Source organism: Tachyglossus aculeatus, chromosome 9, assembly GCF_015852505.1.
Source record: "Tachyglossus aculeatus isolate mTacAcu1 chromosome 9, mTacAcu1.pri, whole genome shotgun sequence".
In the NCBI taxonomy this organism is placed as follows: Eukaryota; Metazoa; Chordata; class Mammalia; order Monotremata; family Tachyglossidae; genus Tachyglossus; species Tachyglossus aculeatus.
In genome coordinates, this window is record NC_052074.1 from 28,693,287 (window position 1) to 28,713,289 (window position 20,003).

The 20,003-nt window shown below is 46.6% G+C and overlaps 1 protein-coding gene across 1 annotated transcript in view; it reads right to left on the reverse strand.

Annotated features, from left to right (window-relative positions):
• The window catches only part of TNFRSF21 (TNF receptor superfamily member 21), a 57,080-nt gene that overhangs the window by 24,191 nt on the left and 12,886 nt on the right, over positions 1 to 20,003 (reverse strand). The window contains exons 2-3 of the mRNA XM_038751450.1: positions 17,345 to 17,990; positions 13,976 to 14,479 (exon numbers count right to left, since the gene is read on the reverse strand). Of these exons, the coding sequence (XP_038607378.1) occupies positions 13,976 to 14,479; positions 17,345 to 17,990 (1,150 nt within the window). The remainder of the gene's footprint in view (positions 1 to 13,975; positions 14,480 to 17,344; positions 17,991 to 20,003) is intronic.

The following is a 20,003-nucleotide window of genomic DNA, read 5'->3' on the forward strand; positions in this document are numbered from 1 at the left end:
AGCGCAAAATAGAGCAGTGAACAGTTCCTCTACAACATTCAAGAGAGCTTACAGTTTTCTAGGGCAAACAAACCACCTAGCCAGACCCCCTCATCTTTACCTAGAACAGCAAACACTATAACAGGTTTTACCAAAACCACCTGGTGTCCCTTGAAGGACTATGACTGATACTATACCGGTGGCTGAAGAGCTTTTCTGTCAATTCTGATGACCAAGGCCTGGCTCTCATTTTTCTCTGCTTTGATAAGTCCTCCCTCAACACTGTCTAGAAAGACTCAAACATATAATCCACCCAGGTGGGGGTGTGGAACATTTTCTCTCTGTCGCCTTGCAAATATCTTATTCACAAATAAGTGACTATCTTCTTTTCAGCAAGATCATTCTGTATTTACCCCACCTCATCCTTTCCTCCAAGTAAAATAAAGCCCCTTTGATGGTGTGGTTATGCCTGACCCATTCTGCAAAACGGCCTTTTCTCCAGAGGCTGAGGTTCCCCTTCACCCATTCATTCATTCAATCCAATTTATTGAGCACTTACTGTGTGCAGAGCACTGTACTAAGCGCTTGGGAAAGTACAATATGAAAATAAACAGTGACATTCCCTGCTCACAAATGAGCTTAGGGTTGCCATGACACCAAGTGAGGCAGGGCTGCTAGTATACATATGCATCACTAAATGAAGGAAGGGACAAAGCAAGCATTTCTCTGAAACCCCTCAGCAAGGAAACCACCACTTAAAGGCACAACCCACCTCTGAATATGGAAACAGCCCAATTCTAGGGACCAATTCAATTTAAAGGAAGTTCAAGATCCAGTTCTTATCGGAGGCCTGCATCCATTCGGGGGTCCTAGTCTCTTCCCCCTCACCGTTATCAGCACCCGCTGCAGAAAAACCAGGACTTTCAAAAAAAGAGAGCCTCCCTGTCTTCTTCTAGGATAATTCTGATCCCATTGTTAGAGTTTTGGTTAAGTAACAGAAATCTGATAAGGCCACTGCTGAATGGCAACTGGCAGGGGTGAAAAATGTGTTTATCACCTCAGAAACATTACACCTTCAGTCTTATAAAAGGCAATTCCATCAGAGAGGAACAAGTCTTGCCTGGAAACAGCACCACAACCCAACACAATGTCTCTAGAGCATCTATCTTAAGGAGGTAGCATTTACTTGGTAAAGGGAGAAAGTCAAGATCTGCATTTCAGCTCACAAAATGTTTGTGGATTCTAATTTTGGTTTTGACACCATTTTCCTCCAATGTCACCTTGAGCAAATCAATCTCTGTACCTCTGTTCCTGTCCATTGCATGGATATATTTGCATTTTACACCCATCACAACTGGTATTTCTGAAAGGCAAGCATTGAGGCAGAACACCGAGGTTTATTATTATGGCTTTTACTCATCGTGTCCTCTGTACCAAGCTATAGCCATAGGTACATGACTATCGGATCTGGACAAGGTTCCAGTCACACACAGGGCTCACAATCTATCTTATCCCCATTTTACAGATGGGGAACCTGAGGCTCAAAAAGGTTAAGTGATTTGCCCAAGGTCACAGAGCAGGAAGAGATGGAATGGGCCACAACAAGACAGCTAAAACACCAGGCCCAGGGCTTAAGCCTCGATGTCAAGGTCAGCTCCCATGAGAAAAACCCATCCAAACTTGACCCGGTTGGATTGGGCCTCATTGCAAGCTCGTAAAAATCTCCAAACCAATATTATCCAAGCATTCTCTGGTTCTCACAAAGCAACAATTCAGGGCAGTGAACTGTGGTATCGCTTAACTTAAAATGGAGATTAAGGCCGTGAGCCTGATGTGGGACAGGGACTGTGTCCAACCTGATTAACTTGTATCTACCCCAGTTCTTTTACAATGCCTGCCACATAGTAAGGGCTTAAATACCATAAAAAATAAAGAAGTAAAAGAGAAGAAGTAGTATTTATTACATTCTTAGTATGTGCCAAGCACTGTGCTAATCGCTGTAAATCAGTAAATCAGATCAGACCTGAGCCCTGTCCCACATGGGGCTCATAGCCTAAAGGGGAGGGAGAACACGTACTGAATCCTCATTTTGCAGATGGAGAAACTGAAGCCCAGAGAAATTAAATGGCTTGCTCAAGGCCACACAGCAAGCAGATGGCGGAGGCGGAATTAGAACCTGGGTCTCCTGAATCCAAAGTCTGTGCTGTTTCCAGAACTCTGGCCCCATCAGGGAAAAAAAAAAAAAAAAACACCCACATGGATTCAAAGACATCAACTCTTGAAAGTCATCTTTCATCTCTCTTAATTGTATTGCAGAAGGATTTGCCTTGTGTTCACAGACAACCAGGGTTAGTTGAAAGAATGAACGCACTTTCCCTTTAATTATGGCAGGTGGCAATGAATTCTCAGCATTGGGCTACCTAGCACCTGGGAGACACTAATTGGGAGGTGTGCACAGATTTCCAGTCACCACTGCAATAATTAATGCCACCTTCAATAATTAACAAAGTTAACCTCAAACCCACCAGTTTGTACTTAGCTTCAGTGCATTTGGGTGGAGATGACAGATGCTGTGTCTCTTTCCTAAAAGCTCAAAGTGCTTCTGAAAGCTTAATTAGGAGCTGAAGTCCTCTCCACCAAGCCCGCGGTTGTCCTGTAAGCAGTGGAGAAGAGGGTACTGAAAATTCAAAACCTGGATTCTAATCCCGGATCCGCCACTTGTCCACTGTTGTCACCTTCACTTCACTCTAGGCTGTAAGCTCGTTGTGGGCAGGGAATGTGACTGTCATATTATTATAATGTACTCTCCCAAGCGCTTAGTACAGTGCTCTGCACACAGTAAACATTCAATAAATAAGATTGACTGACTTCTCTGTGCCTCAGTTACCCCAACTGTAAAATGAGGATTAAGGCTGCAAGCCCCATGTGGAACAAGGGACTGTGTCTGACTTAATTTGCTTGTAACCCTCCCAGTGCTTAGTACAGTGCCTGGCACATAGTAAGCACTAAACATATAACATATGTTTTATTTTGTTGTCTGTTTCCCCCTTCTAGACTGTGAGCCCGTTGCTGGGTAGGGACCATCTCTATATGTTGCCGATTTGTACTTCCCAAGCACTTAGTACAGTGCTCTGCACACAGTAAGCGCTCAATAAATACGATTGAATGAATAACACAATTATTAATATTATTATTATTAAAACCATGCTCCTTTGTACAAAAGTACCCTGCAAGACAACAGTGGCACACTAGTCAAGTTCACTAAGGCAACTTCTCACCCCAAGTGGCCCTTCTCTTCTGTTTACACTTCAAGCCTATTTCCTTTCCGAAACATCTGAGCTGCCTAAGAAGCCTCCTGTGTGTTTCACTGAGGGAGTCTTCTGGAACCTGCAGAAGTCAAGGAATCTATGCAGTCAAGAATTTCCACTTTCCATTACCACTTAAGGCCACGCCTGTTGAAAGTCTGGGAAGTGTAAGTAAACACGAAGCCCGCCTGCTATCCCCTCGCTTTGCTACTGGACAGCCACCGGCCTCCTACTAAAGAAAGACCGCTCTGAGATTCCAGCCTCTCTGCTGTGGGAACTGGCTTCCCCTAGAGCCCAGCAACAAGTGGATGTAACTGGAAAGAAACAGTTATGCTCCAAGAAAAATTTAATGAGAACTCTACTACCAAAGAAAAATCCTGTTGTCACTCCAACAGAGCTGACACTTTTCTTTTCTTTGTGGACCGACTGACTCAGTCCCAGGATCCTAGAAGTTTGGCACTCCAGGAAATATGTGGGATAAGAGGGCTACAAGACTCAAAAATAGGACAGAGCATGTTGTAATAATAATTATTGCGGTATTTGTTAAGCACTTATTATGTGCCAAGCACTGTATTAAGCGTTGGGTAGATGCACTCTCCTTGCTAAAATCCACCCTTTCCTCTCCATCCAAACTGCTACCACGCTATCCTAACCTTATCCTACCCCACCTTGACTATTACATCTAATTCCTGTCTCTCCCCACCCCAGTCCATACTTCACTCTGCAGCATGGATCATTTAAAAAAAAAAGTTTAGTCCATGTCTTCCCACTCTTCAAGAACCTCTAATGGCTGCCCATCCACTTCCACAAACAAAAATTCCTTACCATCAGCTTTAAAACCCTCAATCAGCTTGCCCCCTCCTACCTCACCTTGCTGATCTCCTATTAAAGCCCAGCCCACCCACTCTGCTCCTCTAGTGCCAGTTTACTCACTGTGCCAGAACACATGTATCTCACTACTGACCCCTTTCCCACATTCTCCCCCTAGCTTGAAACTCCCTTCCCCTCCATAGATGGCAGACTATGACCCTCTGCACCTTCAAAGCATTATTAAGGTTGCATCTCTTCCAAGAGGCCTTCCCCTATTAAGTCCTCTTCTCTGCTGTTTCCTCTTCCTTCCACATTAATTCAATAGTATTTATTGAGCGCTTTACTGTGTGCAGAACAACGTACTAAATTCTTGGAAAGTGCAATTCAGCAACAAATGAGGCAATCCCTATCCAACAACAGGTTCACAGTCACAGCTATGCACTTGGATCTGTGACCTTTGGGCATTTGATATTCACCCCACCCTCAACCCCATAGCATTTATATACATATTTTTAAATTTTATATTACAAATTATTTATTTATATTAATATTTGTCTCCTCTTCTAGACCGTAAGCTCATTGCAGAGAGGGAACACTTCCACCAACTATTTTATTCTACTCTCCCAAGGGATTAATAGAGTGCTCTGCACATAGTAAGCGTAAGCACATAAATAGCACTGATTGATATTGTCAGTTAATCATATTTATTGAGTACCTACTGTGTGCAGAGAACTGTACTAAGTTCTTGGGAGAGTACAATATAACAATAAACAGACATTCCCTACACACAGTGAGCTTACAGTATACAGGGGGAGGCAACATTAATATAAATAATTAAATTACAGATATGAATATAAGTGCTGTGGGGCTGGGAGTGAATAAAGGAAGCAAGTCAGGGAGACAAAAGGGAATGGGAGAAGAGGAAAGGAGGGCTTAGTCAGAGAAGGCCTCTTGGAGATGTACCTTCAATAAGACTTTGAAAGTGGGGAGAGTCATTGTCTGTCAGATATGAGGAGGGAGGGCATTCCGGGCCAGAGGTAGGACAATGAAGAAAGGCCAGTGGAGATATGGGCGAGATTGAGGTACAGTGAGAAGGTTGGTGTTGGAGTGAAGTGCGTGCGCTATGTTGTAGTAGGAGACTCATGAGGTGAGTAGGAGGGAGCAAGGTGAGAGCTTTAAAGAAGTGCCATGCTCACCCCTTGGCATGATGAGTAAGAGGGCAGCCCAGATCTACAATATTCCACATCCCTAAGGCCTACCACCATCCCCCTCCCACCATGTTCCTTTTGGGATGCTTACATACTGGAGTGGCAGATAAGCAGCACCTTGCCCCCACCCTCTGCTAGAAGTGTTGTGCTCCCTTCAGCCAAAGCCAGGGCTCTCCCACCCTGGGTCAGAGCATCAGGCTCTGTAATAGAGACCCTGCTCTACAAAATCTCCTTAACTGAAAGAGAATTCCCTCAAGAATTCTACTTTCCATTAGTCTGCAAGAACAGAAACTTGCTAGGCAAGGGAGGATGGCAAGGAAAAGTCAGAGTTGGGGAGGAAAGGGAGGGGAAAAGAACCCACTCATAAAGAAACATCAAGGGAGCAGAGCTGTGCAAATACCAACCTAAACCATGGGCACAGTGCCTGACACTAAAAATATGAAAATCAGGGGGCAATAAATATAATAGCTACTCATTTTTCAAATTAAGAAAAGGGCTCTAAGCAGGAGGCTTCTGCAGGTCCTCGATGTCTGCTCCCATCAGCTGCCTCTTAAATGGGCCACCAGTATGGTAGACTGTGAGGGTGTGGGAGAAGGAGGAGATGATGGCGAGGTTCTAGAATCAAAACAAACACATAAAAAGATGCAAGGCAGTGACCCAACTCTAAGGTGCCCAGAACCTCTGTAAACTGTCATGTAAAGGTTGTTTTGTTTGGATCAGCTGGAAACAGCCTGAACTCCTGAGAACCAATATAGTCTAGTGGACAGAGCACAATCCTGGGAGTCAGAAGGACCTGGGTTCTAACCTCAGTTCTGCCTCTTATCTGCTGGGTGACCTTGGGCAAGACACTTCATTTCTCTATGCCTCAGTTAACTCATCTGTAAAATGGGGATTAATACTATGAGGCCCATGTGGGACCAGTGCTTTGTACACTGACTGGCATATAGTAAGTGCTTAAATACCATTTTTTAAAAATCAGTAGCATTTATTTAGTGCTTACTATGTGCAGATCATTGGTCTAAGTGCTTGGTACAGTACAATATAATAATTAACAGACACATTCTCTGCCCACAACTTACCAGATGAAAAGAACTGCTTCAAAGGCTTAAGCTAGTGAGGAGCTGGTGGATATCCTGCAGTAAATTCTTATTACCGTGACCAGTATTAAGTATTTAAGTGCAGAGCATTGTACAAAAGACTGGGGACAGTACAAGATGATCAATAATGCACTATCATTATTATTGTTTTTTGCTGAATTTATGGTTAGTTTTCACCTTTCTGTCCTCCTCTTGCTGCACCCTAGAGATTACAAGCCCCGTTGGGCCAGGAACACTGCTGAATCAACAACCTGATCTCTCTCTCCCCATTACCAGCACAGGGCTTTGTACCCAGAGGACTTAATAAGCGTCATCACTAAGACCTCTAGGCGAGTTATTACATCTTTGGGTTGCTTATTTTACACATTCTTTACCTTGTGGATCCCAACTGCTCTGGTTTCATGTTACTAATGGAGCAAGAAAAAAACATCTTCCCCAGACCTGTCCTGCTCTCTCACTTGCTAGTCTGCTAACAACAAATATCTCTGAGGCCAAGGACCTTGGTTCTGATCCCAGGCTCTGCTACTTGCCCTGTCCCTGTCCCTCATGGGGCTTATGGTCTAAGTAGGAAGGAGTACAGGAGAAGTGAGGTACAGAGAAGTTACATGATTTGCCCAAGGTCACAAAGTAAGCCATTGAAAGATCTGGGATTAGAACCTAGGTCCTCTGACTCCCAAACCCATGCTCTTTCCACTAGGCCACACTGCTTCTTATTGAGTACTTGGTGCAGAACTATCAATCAGTGCTATTTATTGAGTGCTTACTATGTACAGATCACTGTACTAAGCACTTGGGAGAGTACAACAGAGTTAGTAGACACATTCTGAGCTCACATGAAGCATACAGTCTAAAAGGGGGCAACTACTCCATAGTTCCCCTAAGCTCCCTATTGCCAATCAATGGTATTTAGTGAGCTCTTACTGGGTACAGAGCGTTATACTATGTGATTGAGAAAGTACTATACAACAGAATTGGTAGACACAATCCCTGCTGAAAAGGAATTTCGTCTACAGGTCACCGGCAGAGACGGAAAATTGGTCTAGGGGGACTATTGATCTGACCCAATAACAGTGTTAAGTTCAAGTTCTTTCCCTGCTGTGCACCTCAGTCCTCTTTCCCTCATTCTCAATAGCCCACTGGGGGTTGGGGGTAGCTTATCTGTGCCCCGGAAAAGAACGCTTAGCTACTAGTGGCATTAACGTGGAAGGAAAATGCTTATTTCTCAAATTCAGGTATCCCTTTTTGGCTAAACTGACATCCAGCAATCCAGCAAATTAGGAAGAGATGTTTATTCTTTCTTTCTTTCATTCATTCATTAATTCAATCATATTTACTGAGCGCTTACTGTGTGCAGAGCACTGTACTAAGCGCCTGAGAAGTACAAGTTGGCAACATATAGAGACGGTCAATGGCAAAACAACATGGCCTAATGGAAAGAGCACGGGCCTGGGAGTCCGAAGGAGCTGGGTTCTAATCTAGGCTCTGCCAATTGTCTGTTATGCGGCCTTGGGCATAATCGTTTCACTTCTCTAGGCCTCAGTGCTCTCCTCTGTAAAATGAGGATTAAGACCGTGAGCTCTACGTGGGACATGGACTGTGTGCAACTTGATTTCCTGGTATCTACCTGAGTGCTAATACAGTGCTGGGCCCGTAGTAAGTGCTTTAGAAATACCATTAAAACAAAATAATGGCCAAGTGATAGCTGACAAATCTCAGTCACACTCGACAAAGCCACAGGCTAAGAAGGGCAGTGGCCACTTTCCCTCTTATCCAGATGCAGCTGCTATTTTCAATGACTAAGGCTAAACTCCCGGGCGTCGAGGTGGGGGTGGTAAGCACTCTCACCTGAACTCCTCACCAACGAGTTCACAGCCATGGAGCCCTCTGAGTCTGGATATTCGGAGCCAGCAGTGATTGGCTGAGTTGTCCCCTCGTTCCCAATGGTTACTTCCTCCCACCTGCTGAAGCCCCCACCTGCTGGGGGGGCCGGGGCTGTGGTGAAATGGATCCCAGTAGTGGTCATTTGCCTTCCTCTTCCTCCTCCATTTCCCTCTGATCTCTGCCTATTGGCACTTCCTGCAAGAGCGGGATGGCTGGTTAAACCCCAAGGGGATTGTGGGTGGGTGGGACAGGGGGCCATATCAATCAATCAATCAGTCGTATTTATTGAGCGCTTACAGTGTGCAAAGCACTGTACTAAGCACTTGGGAAGTACAAGTCGGCAACACATAGAGACAGTCCCTACCCAACAGTGGGCTCACAGTCTAGAAGGGGGAGACAGAGAACAAAACCAAACATACTAACAAAACAAAATAAACAGAATAGATATATACAAGATAAATAAATAAATAAATAATAAATAAATAAATAAATAAATAAAGTAATGAATATGTACAAACATATATACATATATACAGGTGCTGTGGGGAAGGGAAGGAGGTAAGATGGGGGGGATGGAGAGGGGGATGAGGGGGAGAGGAAGGAAGGGGCTCAGTCTGGAAAGGCCTCCTGGAGGAGGTGAGCTCTTAGTAGGGCCTTGAAGGGAGGAAGAGAGCTAGCTTGGCAGATGGGCAGAGGGAGGGCATTCCAGGACCGGGGGATGACGTGGGCCGGGGGTTGATGGCGGGACAGGCAAGAACGAGGTACGGTGAGGAGATTAGCAGCAGAGGAGCGGAGGGTGCAGGGTGGGCTGTATCAATCAATCAATCAATCAATCGTATTTATTGAGCGCTTACTATGTGCAGAGCACTGTACTAAGCGCTTGGGAAGTACAAATTGGCATCACATAGAGACAGTCCCTACCCGACAGTGGGCTCACAGTCTAAAAGGGGGAGACAGAGAACAGAACCAAACATACCAACAAAATAAAATAAGTAGGATAGAAATGTACAAGTAAAATAAATAAATAAATAAATAAACAGAGTAATAAATATGTACAACCATATATACATATATACAGGTGCTGTGGGGAGGGGAAGGCGGTAAGGCGGGGGGATGGAGAGGGGGACGAGGGGGAGAGGAAAGAAGGGGCTCAATCTGGGAAGGCCTCCTGGAGGAGGTGAGCTCTCAGGAGGGCCTTGAAGGGAGGAAGAGAGCTAGCTTGGCGGATGGGCAGAGGGAGGGCATTCCAGGCCCGGGGGATGACGTGGGCCGGGGGGTCGATGGCGGGACAGGCGAGAGCGAGGTACAGTGAGGAGAGTAGTGGTGGAGGAGCGGAGGGTGCGGGCTGGGCAGTAGAAGGAGAGAAGGGAGGTGAGGTAGGAGGGGGCGAGGTGATGGAGAGCCTTGAAGCCCAGGGTGAGGAGTTTCTGCCTGATGCGCAGATTGATCGGTAGCCATTGGAGGTTTTTGAGGAGGGGAGTGATATGTCCAGAGCGTTTCTGGACAAAGATAATCCGGGCAGCAGCATGAAGTATGGATTGAAGTGGAGAGAGACACGAGGATGGGAGATCAGAGAGAAGGCTAGTGCAGTAGTCCAGATGGGATAGGATGAGAGCTTGAATTAGCAGGGTAGCGGTTTGGATGGAGAGGAAAGGGCGGATCTTGGCAATGTTGCGGAGCTGAGACCGGCAGGTTTTGGTGACGGCTTGGATGTGAGGGGTGAATGAGAGAGCGGAGTCGAGGATGACACCAAGGTTGCGGGCTTTGTGAGACGGGAAGGATGGTAGTGCCATCAACAGAGATGGGAAAGTCAGGGAGAGGGCAGGGTTTGGGAGAGAAGACAAGGAGTTCAGTCATATCAGTCACCAGCCAAAGAACTGCCCTCACCACACCTGCTGCTCCACGTCCAGCTTTAGGCCTCTGCTCCTCTAGACTGTAAACTCCTTGTGGGCAGGGAGCATGTCTACCAACTCTGCTCTATTGTACTCTCCCAAGCGCTCACTACAGTGGACCGCAAACAGTCAGTGCTCAATAAATGCCATTAATTGATTCGATAGTATTCACTGGGCACTGATTGTGTGCAGAACACTTAGAAGCAGCATGGCTCAGTGATAAGAGCCCGGGCTTGGAAGTCAGATGTCATGGGTTCTAATCCCAGCTCCGCCACTTGTCTGCTGCATGACTTTGAGCAAGTCACTTCACTTCTCTGGGCCTCAGTTATCTCATCTGTAAAATGGGGATAAAGACTGTGAGCCCCATGGGGACAACCTGATTACCCTGTATCTACCCCAGCGCTTAGAACAATGCTTGGCACATAGTAAGCGCTTCACAAATGCCATCTTTTTTTGCGGGGGGGTGGGGGGGGAGAGTACGATATAACAAACATTCCCTGCCCACAACAAGCTTACAGTCTAGAAGGGGTTGATTGACCATTCACTCTGGGTCAGGATATGTGCAGCTCAGGTAGTGAATGTCCACCATCTGGTCAGTAGAGAGGGCTTGCCTTTGGGAATCACATGGAAAAAAACCCTTAAAGTGCACTTTGCCCTGCATCCCTGAGGTAACAGACTCAAAAAGTGAAGTGACTTGCCCATGGTCCCACAGCAGACCAGTGGCAGAGCTGGGCTTAGAACCCAAGTCTTTCTGGGCACACTCCATGCCCAGTGGGAACAAGCTGGCACAACCGAGAGAATGGGAGAGGTACTGCACAAACTAACACTCTGATCATTTCCTGGGCACAACTCCCTCCTCAAGGCTCTTGCCCCCTTTGATGGGAGAGTAACATTCTGGTTTGCAATAGGAAAGAAAACGTCCAAGTCAAATGAATCCCGGCAGCCTGTGTTTGAGACCCTTTCTCTTTCTCACTTTACCCTGTCGAGGAGTAGGTATGGTGAGATGGTGAAGTCACTCTTCCTCATTAGGGCAGCAAGCATTTGCAGTCGTCTCTTGTTGAATCTGGCAATTTTTTTCCAATTTATTCCGCTAGTCTCTAAGCTAAACTGTGGCACAGAGAAGTGAAGTGTCTTACCTGATGTGGCTGTCCGTCGCTTGGCCCAAGATAGTCCCATATGCCCTGAGAAAACACCCCTCTTTCCTTCTCTCATGTCCCTTTGAAGCACAGAGCCTTCCACTTGTTCACTGCTAAATATAGAAACTGCTTTGCCATCCATCTAAATGTAATAAAACTTGGATGAATTCCTAGACCTAGATAAACTATCTGTAGAGCACTAGTTCAGTTTCCCCCAACCTCCCCACCAAGAATCTCCAGAGGAGATACAGAAGTGCTTTAAATGACTTTTTACATGTTTTGAAAATCCTACATGTGACGACGAGTCATTTAGGTGCAAGTGATCCGTAAAACGTTTTGTGTCCTAAAGCCTTCCCTCTATAAAGGGAGTAATATTCCCTCTAATGAACCTTAATAAGAATACATTAAAGTGAAAGAGGCCTCCGCCGTAGCCAAAGGCTAAACGTATTAACTTGGGTGAATTAGGAGGATTATACAGAACCAGTATAATGGCCCAGTCTCAGCTTACAGCAGCCTGAAACTGTGAACTCACGCACTTAAATCTGATTCTCCTCTAGACTGTAAACTCTCCATGGGCAGGAAAAGTGTCTACCAACTCTGTTACACTGTCTTCTCCCAAGCATTTAACAGTGCTCTGCACAAAATAAGCACTCAATAAACAGGATTGATTGATAAATGCCATTCACTGTAGGCAGGGAATGTGTTTATCGTACTGTACTCTCCCAAGTGCTTAATACATTGCACACAGTAAGAGCTCAAGAAATACGACTCAATGACTGAATGAAATGCCCTCCTGCTTGGCCTTGGGTGGCCAGTACAGTTGAATAGCTTTATTAGACAAGGTCCAGCCAGCCTGGTAGAAACAGCCCAGGCCTGGGAGGTAGGAGATCTGGATTCTCATCTGCCTCTGCCACTTGCCTGCTGTGACCTTGGGTAAGTCACTTCACTTCTCTGTGCCACAGTTTAGCTTAGAGACTAGCGGAATAATTGGAAAAAAAATTGCCAGTTCAACAAGAGATGACTGCAAATGCTTGATGACCTAATGACATAGAGTGATTTCACCATTTCACGACCATGACCTCATCTGTCTCCTGCAAAAACTCTTGTTATACCATTCTCTCCCAAGCGCTTAGTTCAGTGCTTTCCGTACAATAAATACTATTGATTGAATGTTGTCCCAGCCTAGCCAGTACCTGCTCAGCACACCACGGGGGCACCACAGGCTCCATGGACTGACCCTCCCAACTGATCCAACAGAGCAGTGTGGCCTAATGAATGGAGCATAGGCCTGGGAGTATGAAGGATCTGGGTTCTAGTCCTGGCTCCACTATGTCTGCTGTATGACTTTGGACAAGGCACTTCTCTGTGCCTCAGTTTCCTCATCTGTAAACTGGGGGTGAAGACTGTGAACCCCATGTGGGACATGGACTGTGTCCAACCTGAATACCTTATATCTGCCCCAGTGCATAGAACAGTGCCTGGAACATAGTAAGAAATTAACAAATACCATTTTTAAAAAAATGTGTTTTAACCCACTGTTGATGGGCAAAGGCCCACCTAAATGGATGTTCTGAAGATGAGGAATGAGGGGGCAACTGTGGAAAGGGGCATGAATCTGAAGCGCAGTTCAGACTCATGCAGACTACCTGAAATCAATTCCATAGTCCCTTAGGGTGGATTTCTCAGTGGACCCTTATCTGTTGTCTAGGTGGCCAACAATAAATGTGGCATGACTAAGACAGAAAGCAGCTTGTCTCAGACCAACTGGAACTTCTGGCCACATGGGGATGTCAGAGGGTTCAAAGGAGGCTGCAAAATCTCCCTTCCCAGATGAATGCTCATCAGAGCCCTCCTCAGCCAGGAGTTCCTCCAAACTGAACCCTTCTAAGTCTGATTATGGACCCTCTGAGTCCCTGATCCCAGAACATACATTCCATCGTATTTATTGAGCACTTACTGCATGCAGAGCACTGTACTAAGTGCTTGGGAGACTACAATATAAGCAGAAACATTCTATGCCCACAATGATCTTACAGTCTAGAGGAGGAGACAGACATTAATGTAAATAAATTACAGATATGTACATAAGTGTTGCAGGGCTAGGAGGGGGGATGAATAGAGGGAACAAGTCAGGGCAATGCAGAACAGATTGGGAAAAGAGGAACGGAGGGCTTAGTCAGGGAAGGCCTCTTGGAGGAGATGTACCTTCAATAAGGTTTTGAAGTGGGGGGAGAATCACTGTCTGTCAGATATGAGGAGGGAGGGCATTCCAGGCCACAGACAGGCCTTGGGAGAGGGGGCGGTGGCAAGATAGATGGGATTGAGGTACAGTGAGAAGGTTGGCATTAGCTCAGTGAAAAGAGCACAGGCTTTGGAGTCAGAGGTCATGGGTTCAAATCCCGACCACCAATTGTCAGCTGTGTGACTTTGGGCAAGTCACTTAACTTCTCTGGGCCTCAGTTACCTCATCTGTAAAATGGAGATTAAGACTGTGAGCCCCCCGTGGGACAACCTAATCACCTTGTAACTTCTCCCGCACTTAGAACAGTGCTTTGCACATAGTAAGTGCTTAATAAATGCCATTATTATTATTATTATTAGAGGAGCAAAATGTATTAGGAGAGTAATGAGGCCTACAAGGGGCGGCGGCAAAGGGAGGGCACTCACCGTGTCCATTGCAGTAATAGACCCATTTCTCGCGATTCTGAGATGGGGCGGTGGCCTTCTTGAGCCCAGCTTTCTCCACAATGGCACTGGGATCTTGCCGGGGCCCCTTCTTGAGCGCGCGGGAGCTCTTGCGTACACTGCACACCACGATCACCACGAGCACCAGCAGGAGGAAAAGCACGATCATCCAGGGCAGGTGATCGTTGATGTCGAAATGTCTGTGCGCGGTCTGCCGGGGGGACCCTCTCTTGGGGACTTTGGCTGGCACGTTGGACCTCTCGCCGCCCATGGCCTCCTGCGGGGGCAGCGGCCTCGGGCCCGTCTGGATGTGGCTGTGGTGATGGTTTTGCTGGTGGCCACTGGCCCCGGGGCCGGTGATGGTCCGGTCCTCCTCCCTGGTTGCGGGGCCTGAGGTGACGTTGGGGGAGGTTGGCGGCTGGGAGACGGCGCTTAACACCTTTGGTCTGGTGGGGGCGGGAAGTGTGGCTTCTGTCCTATTCACACCTGCAGTAAGGGACAATGCTTTCAATCTACCAATCAGTGGTATTTATTGAGCGCTTCCTATGTGCAGACCACTGTACTAAGCACTTGGGAGAGTACAATACAACAGAGTTAGCAAACACGGTCCTTGCCCGTAACGAGCGCTTTGGTACTTTCAGACAGGCTGACGGGCTTAGCAACCAAGAATGTTATTGAACTAAGACCACTAGCCTGTGGGCCACAGAACTATGGTTCATTCTCTTTAAATGGCCTATTAGTGATCCAGTTAATAATAAAAATAATAATAATGGAATATTTGTTAAGCACTATGTGACAGGCACTCTACTAAGCGCTGGGGTGGATATAAGCAAATCGGGTTGTACACTGTCCCCATACCACATGGGACCCAGTCTTAATCCCCATTTTATAGATGAGGAAACTGAGGCACAGAGAAGTAAAGTGACTTGCCCAAGGTCATACAGCAGATAAGTGGCGGAGTCGGGGATTAGAACCCAAATCATTCTGACTCTGAGGATCATGCTCTAATCACTATCAATCCATCGATCGTATTTATTGAGTGCTTACTCTGTGCAAAGCACAGCGACTGGAAGAGTACAATATAACAACCATGTTAGTGAGAAGGTTGGCACTTCTCTAAATTATGAGTTCAATGAAAGGGAAGCTAGGACTCCACAAGCTTCTGGAAAGAGAACTGACAGAGAATTTAATCCAGGCAAGAGTAGTATCCAACAGTACTTTGTTTTGAGGGGGGGGCGGGGTTGGTGTATTTTTTTAACCACAATCAAGGGAATTATTTAGTGCTACTGTGTGCAGAGCACTGTGCTAAGCCCTTGAGAAGACACCATCCAATACAGTTGGCAGACAAAATTCCTGCCCTCAAGGAGTTTAGAGTCTAAGGGAAACAGACATTAAAATAAATGTGTCCCTTAACATGCTCAATTACAGTTATAAGCTTCACCAGGAAACTTCAAGCAATAGTGGCTACTTTGATAACCAACTCTCCTTCCCACATCTTTATACCATTTCATTAGCACCTGACAAAGGAAAAAGGGCTAAGAAAATTAAAATTCAATTGATTTTTGTCTTCTTTAACAGCTTTCAAAAGAGTCCAGGAGTGTGGGAATGAATGGCAAAACAAGATCGTGGATTATGTTTCCCTAGGTTCCCTACGAACTCCAAAATCATGTCTGAGCTGAACTGGTCAGAGACTTGAAGAAGTCATTAAGCAATGCCCTCCCAGAAGGAGCATGATTGGAGTCCTTTAACCATAAAACTATGGTGGGCCAGTCTAAATGGGCCAGGCAGGTCTTGCCCATCACCTCTATTGCTTCAGAGTAAAGAGACTGTAGGATTTCTGAAGGCGGGGAAATAAAAGACAATTCTGAGCGGTCACTTCCCCAAACGTTAAAAATCCTGTGCCCCTCTCGCCCTCTAAATTAAACATGTCCATTTGTCCTGGCTTCAAGGTCAGTGGTCACACTGGAGGGGGAAGAGGGGGATACCCATCTTCCAGATATCTCCTCCTACTGGCCCATCTGCACTAACCCTTCCCTGGAGTTTAGTCCTCCCTCTCATTAGCAATTCTGTTCGCAAATCTATCATCCTCCCTTCTAAGCCTTCCCCTTCCAGCCCTGCAGTGCCTTCACTCTCCCTGATCCTGCTTTCCTCAGTTTACCCCACTCTGCCCCTAAATGATATGTGACACTCCAACCCCCACACCAATTTAGATAACTCACTATCCAGTGGCACTCACATGTCCAGGTTTCTGAGTCTAAAAATTGCTCATTAGGAGTAGGGAACCTGTCTGCTAATTTCACTGTACTCTCCCAAAGTGCTTAGTACAGTGCTCTGCACATAGTAAGCACTACATAAATACCACTGATGACTGATTGTGACTTTTTAAAAATGACATTTCTTAAGCATTTAGGTGCCAAGCACTGTCCTGGGAGTAGCATGGCTTAGTGGAAAGAGCACGGGCTTGTGAATCACAGGTCATGGGTTCTAATCCCAGCTCCACCACTTATCAGCTGTGTGACTTTGGGCAAGTCACTTAACTTCTCTGTGTCTCAGTTCCCTTATCTGTAAAATGGGGATTAAGACTGTGAACCCCACATGGAACAACCTGATTACTTTGTATCTACCCCAGAGCTTAGAACAGTGCTTGGCACATAGTATGCGCTTAACAAATACCATCATCATCATTCTAAGCACTGAAGTAGATATGCACTAATGAGGTCGGATGCAGTCCTTGTCCCATATGGGGGTCAAGTAAAGGAGCCGGAGTTGGTGTTTGCACTGGTCCTTTCTGTTTGAAGAATGCAAAGTAGAGGCCGAACTTCCCATCTCTGACTGACCATTTTGATGCCAGTGATGCCTGTCTACTTGTTTTGTTGTCTGTCTCCCCCTTCTAGACTGTGAGCCTGTTGTTGGGTAGGGATTGTCTCTATCTGTTGCCGAACTGTACTTTCCAAGCACTTAGTACAGTGCTATGCACACAGTAAGCACTCAATAAATACAACTGAATGAATGAATGACTACGGGGCTCACAATACATGTAGCCGAAGGGCATTTGAAGGAAAAAAAAAAATCCAACTTTCTTGGCTGCCCAAGCTTCATCAGCGATTGAGAGGAGGCTTAATCCAACACCCCTCAAGGTGAGCAGCCCCCAGGTCACACGAGTCCAACCAATGAGGCCCAGAAAACACATCAGGACTCAACCATCATTCATTCAGAGGTATTTATCGAGCGCTGTGTGTGGAGTACTGTACAAAGCGCTTGGGAGACAATACAGACACATTCCCTGTTCACAATGTCCTCCACCCAACCACTGCTCTGTCACCAGGTCCCGAGCCCTGGTTAATTCATTACCTTGGGGAATGGAAGTGGGAGAAGGGCCATTCCAATCTTCCACCAGCTTGGAGCCGGCAGAGGCAGCTGCCCCGGGGAGGACCAGAGGGGGGCCGCAGATGCTATCCTTCTCCTTTGTCCCCGCAGCAACCACAGTTAGGTTCTGGCCCCGGCAGTCCGTGTGGGCCCTGCACCTCATCACGCTGGAAGGCACGTCGGAAAAGGTCCCTCGCCCGCACGGCCTGCACCTCACGTCCTCGGTCTCCGTCCCTTTCTTCCGGACGCCCCAGCCGGTGGGACACACCGAGTGGGGGACACAGGTGTCATTGGCCAGGAACATGCCCGGTGGGCAAGCGCACACACGGTCATTCAAGGCAGTGCAGGAGGATTTCTCCGCCATGGGCGGCTCGCAGGGCTTAGTGCAGTCGTGACACTTCTCTATGCCGTTCTCATGCCGGGTGAAGGTCCCCGGTGGGCAGCTGCTGCAGACCCGCAGGGAGGAGTTGGTACAGTGCTCGGACACGAAGGTGCCCGCGGGGCACTTGTCACAGGTCAGCACATAGCCAGTGGCACGGTCCACGTGCTGGTAGGTGCCGATGAGATTCATGTTGTCCAGTTCGGGAGTCTGCTGGTCCAGCTGGGCCTTAGTGGTGCCAAGGAAGAAGAGCTGAAGGAAACAGAATGGAAAAAAAATGGGGAAATAGAAACCCAGTGACAGGTTAGGAAATAATAATACGAATTGTGGTATTTCATTTATTCATTCAATAGTATTTATCTTTCTGTGTGCAAAGCACTGCACTAAGCGCTTGGGAGAGTGCCGTACAGTAAACAGACCCATTCCATGACCACAATGAGCTCACATGTTAAGAACTTACTATGTGCTAGGCACTGTACTAAGCACTGGGGTGGATACAGCAAATTGGGTTGGACACAGTCCCTGTCCCATGTGGGGCTCAAAGTCTTAATCCCCATTTTACAGATGAGGTAACTGAGGCTGAGAGAAGTGAAGTGACTTGCCTAGGGTCACAAAGCAGATAAGTGGCAGAATCAGGATTAGAACCTGGGTCCTTATGACTTTCAGGCCCAGGTTCTTTTCACTAGGCCATGTTGCTTTTCAGAGAGGGCAGAAGTAGAGGAAGTGTTCTGGCATTCCCAGGGCCATATAATAAAATAATAATTATGGTATTGGTTAAACACTATCAATCAATGGAATTTATTGAAGGCTTACTGTATTCGGAGCACTGTATGCAAAGCACTAAGCTCTTAGGAAAGTAAAATACAACAGTCAGTAGACACGTTCCCTGCCCACAAGAAGCTTACTCTGTGTCAAGCACTTTTTAAATCACTGAGGTACATACAAGATGATCAGATAGGACACGATTCCTTCCCACAAGGAGTTCACAGCCAAATTAGCAGGGAGAACAGGTACTGAATCCCCATTTAATATAACTGAGGCACAGAGAAGTGAAGTGACTTGCCCAAGGTTGCACAGCAGACAATTGGCAGGGCTGGGATTAAAACGTGTGTCTTCTGACACCCAGACCCGGGCTCTTCCCACTAAACCAAGCTGCTTCCTATGCATTTTCCAGGTCAGAGGCACAGCCCAATGGTCGGTCTCCTGAGGAAGGGGTCTCCTGGACTCTGCTTAACCATGACCCTTCTCCCTGAGCCTAGGGGACCCAGCAGATGCTCCAGAACCACCCCAGGTGAGTTCCTCCCACGAAGGTACTACCCAAATTACACCTCACCATGGAAGCTTGTGTCACTTGTTACCCTGGTGACTTTTATATTCATGTCTGTCTCCCTCCCAGACTGTAAGTTTGCTATGGGCACGGAATGTGTTTGTTGTATTGTTTTATTGTGGTCTCCCAAGCGTTCAATATATCCTATTGACTGACTAAGCAAATCATTTTACTTCTCTGGGCCTGTTTCCTCATCTGTCAAATGGGGATTCAATGCATGTCCTCCCTCCTTCTCAGACTGTGAGCCCCACGTAGAACAGGGATTGTTTCTGATCTTCATTCTCTCAATTGTATTTATTGAGCTTTTACTGTGTGCAAAGCACTGCACTAAGCGCTTGGGAGAGTACAATATTGCAATAAATAGGCACATTCCCCAATCCGGTGAACTTGTATCTACCTCAGTGCTCAGTACCATGCTTAGCACACAATATACGCTTAACAAACGCCACAATTACTATTACTGAGCACTTACTGGATTCAGAGTGTCTGTCCCAGTACTTTCAGTAAGCACTGAAATAACAGTAGAGGAATAATAAGAATTGTGGTAACACTTGGTTTCAATATTAATTGGGAGAGCGGTCTTCCCTTCTTGCTGCCAGCTAGGATTTCCTATCTGTCTTGTCAGGGCCAGCCCTGCCCTTCCTTCCTAGCACAGTCGTGCACACCGAATACAAAGACACCGACTCACAGCTTTGTCTCCTACAGAAAGCGAGCTGCCAGTGCCAGAGGCATCAATAGGAAGATGGAGAAACAGCATGGCTTAGTCGAAAGAGCCCAGGCTTGGGAGTCAGAGGAGGAGGGTTCTAACCTGGGTCTGCCACTTGTCTGCTGTGTGACCTCGGGCAAGTCACTTCACTTCTCTGGGCCTCAGTTCCCTCATTTGGAAAATGGGGATTAAGACTGAGTCCCACTTGGGACAATCTGATTACCTTAAAACA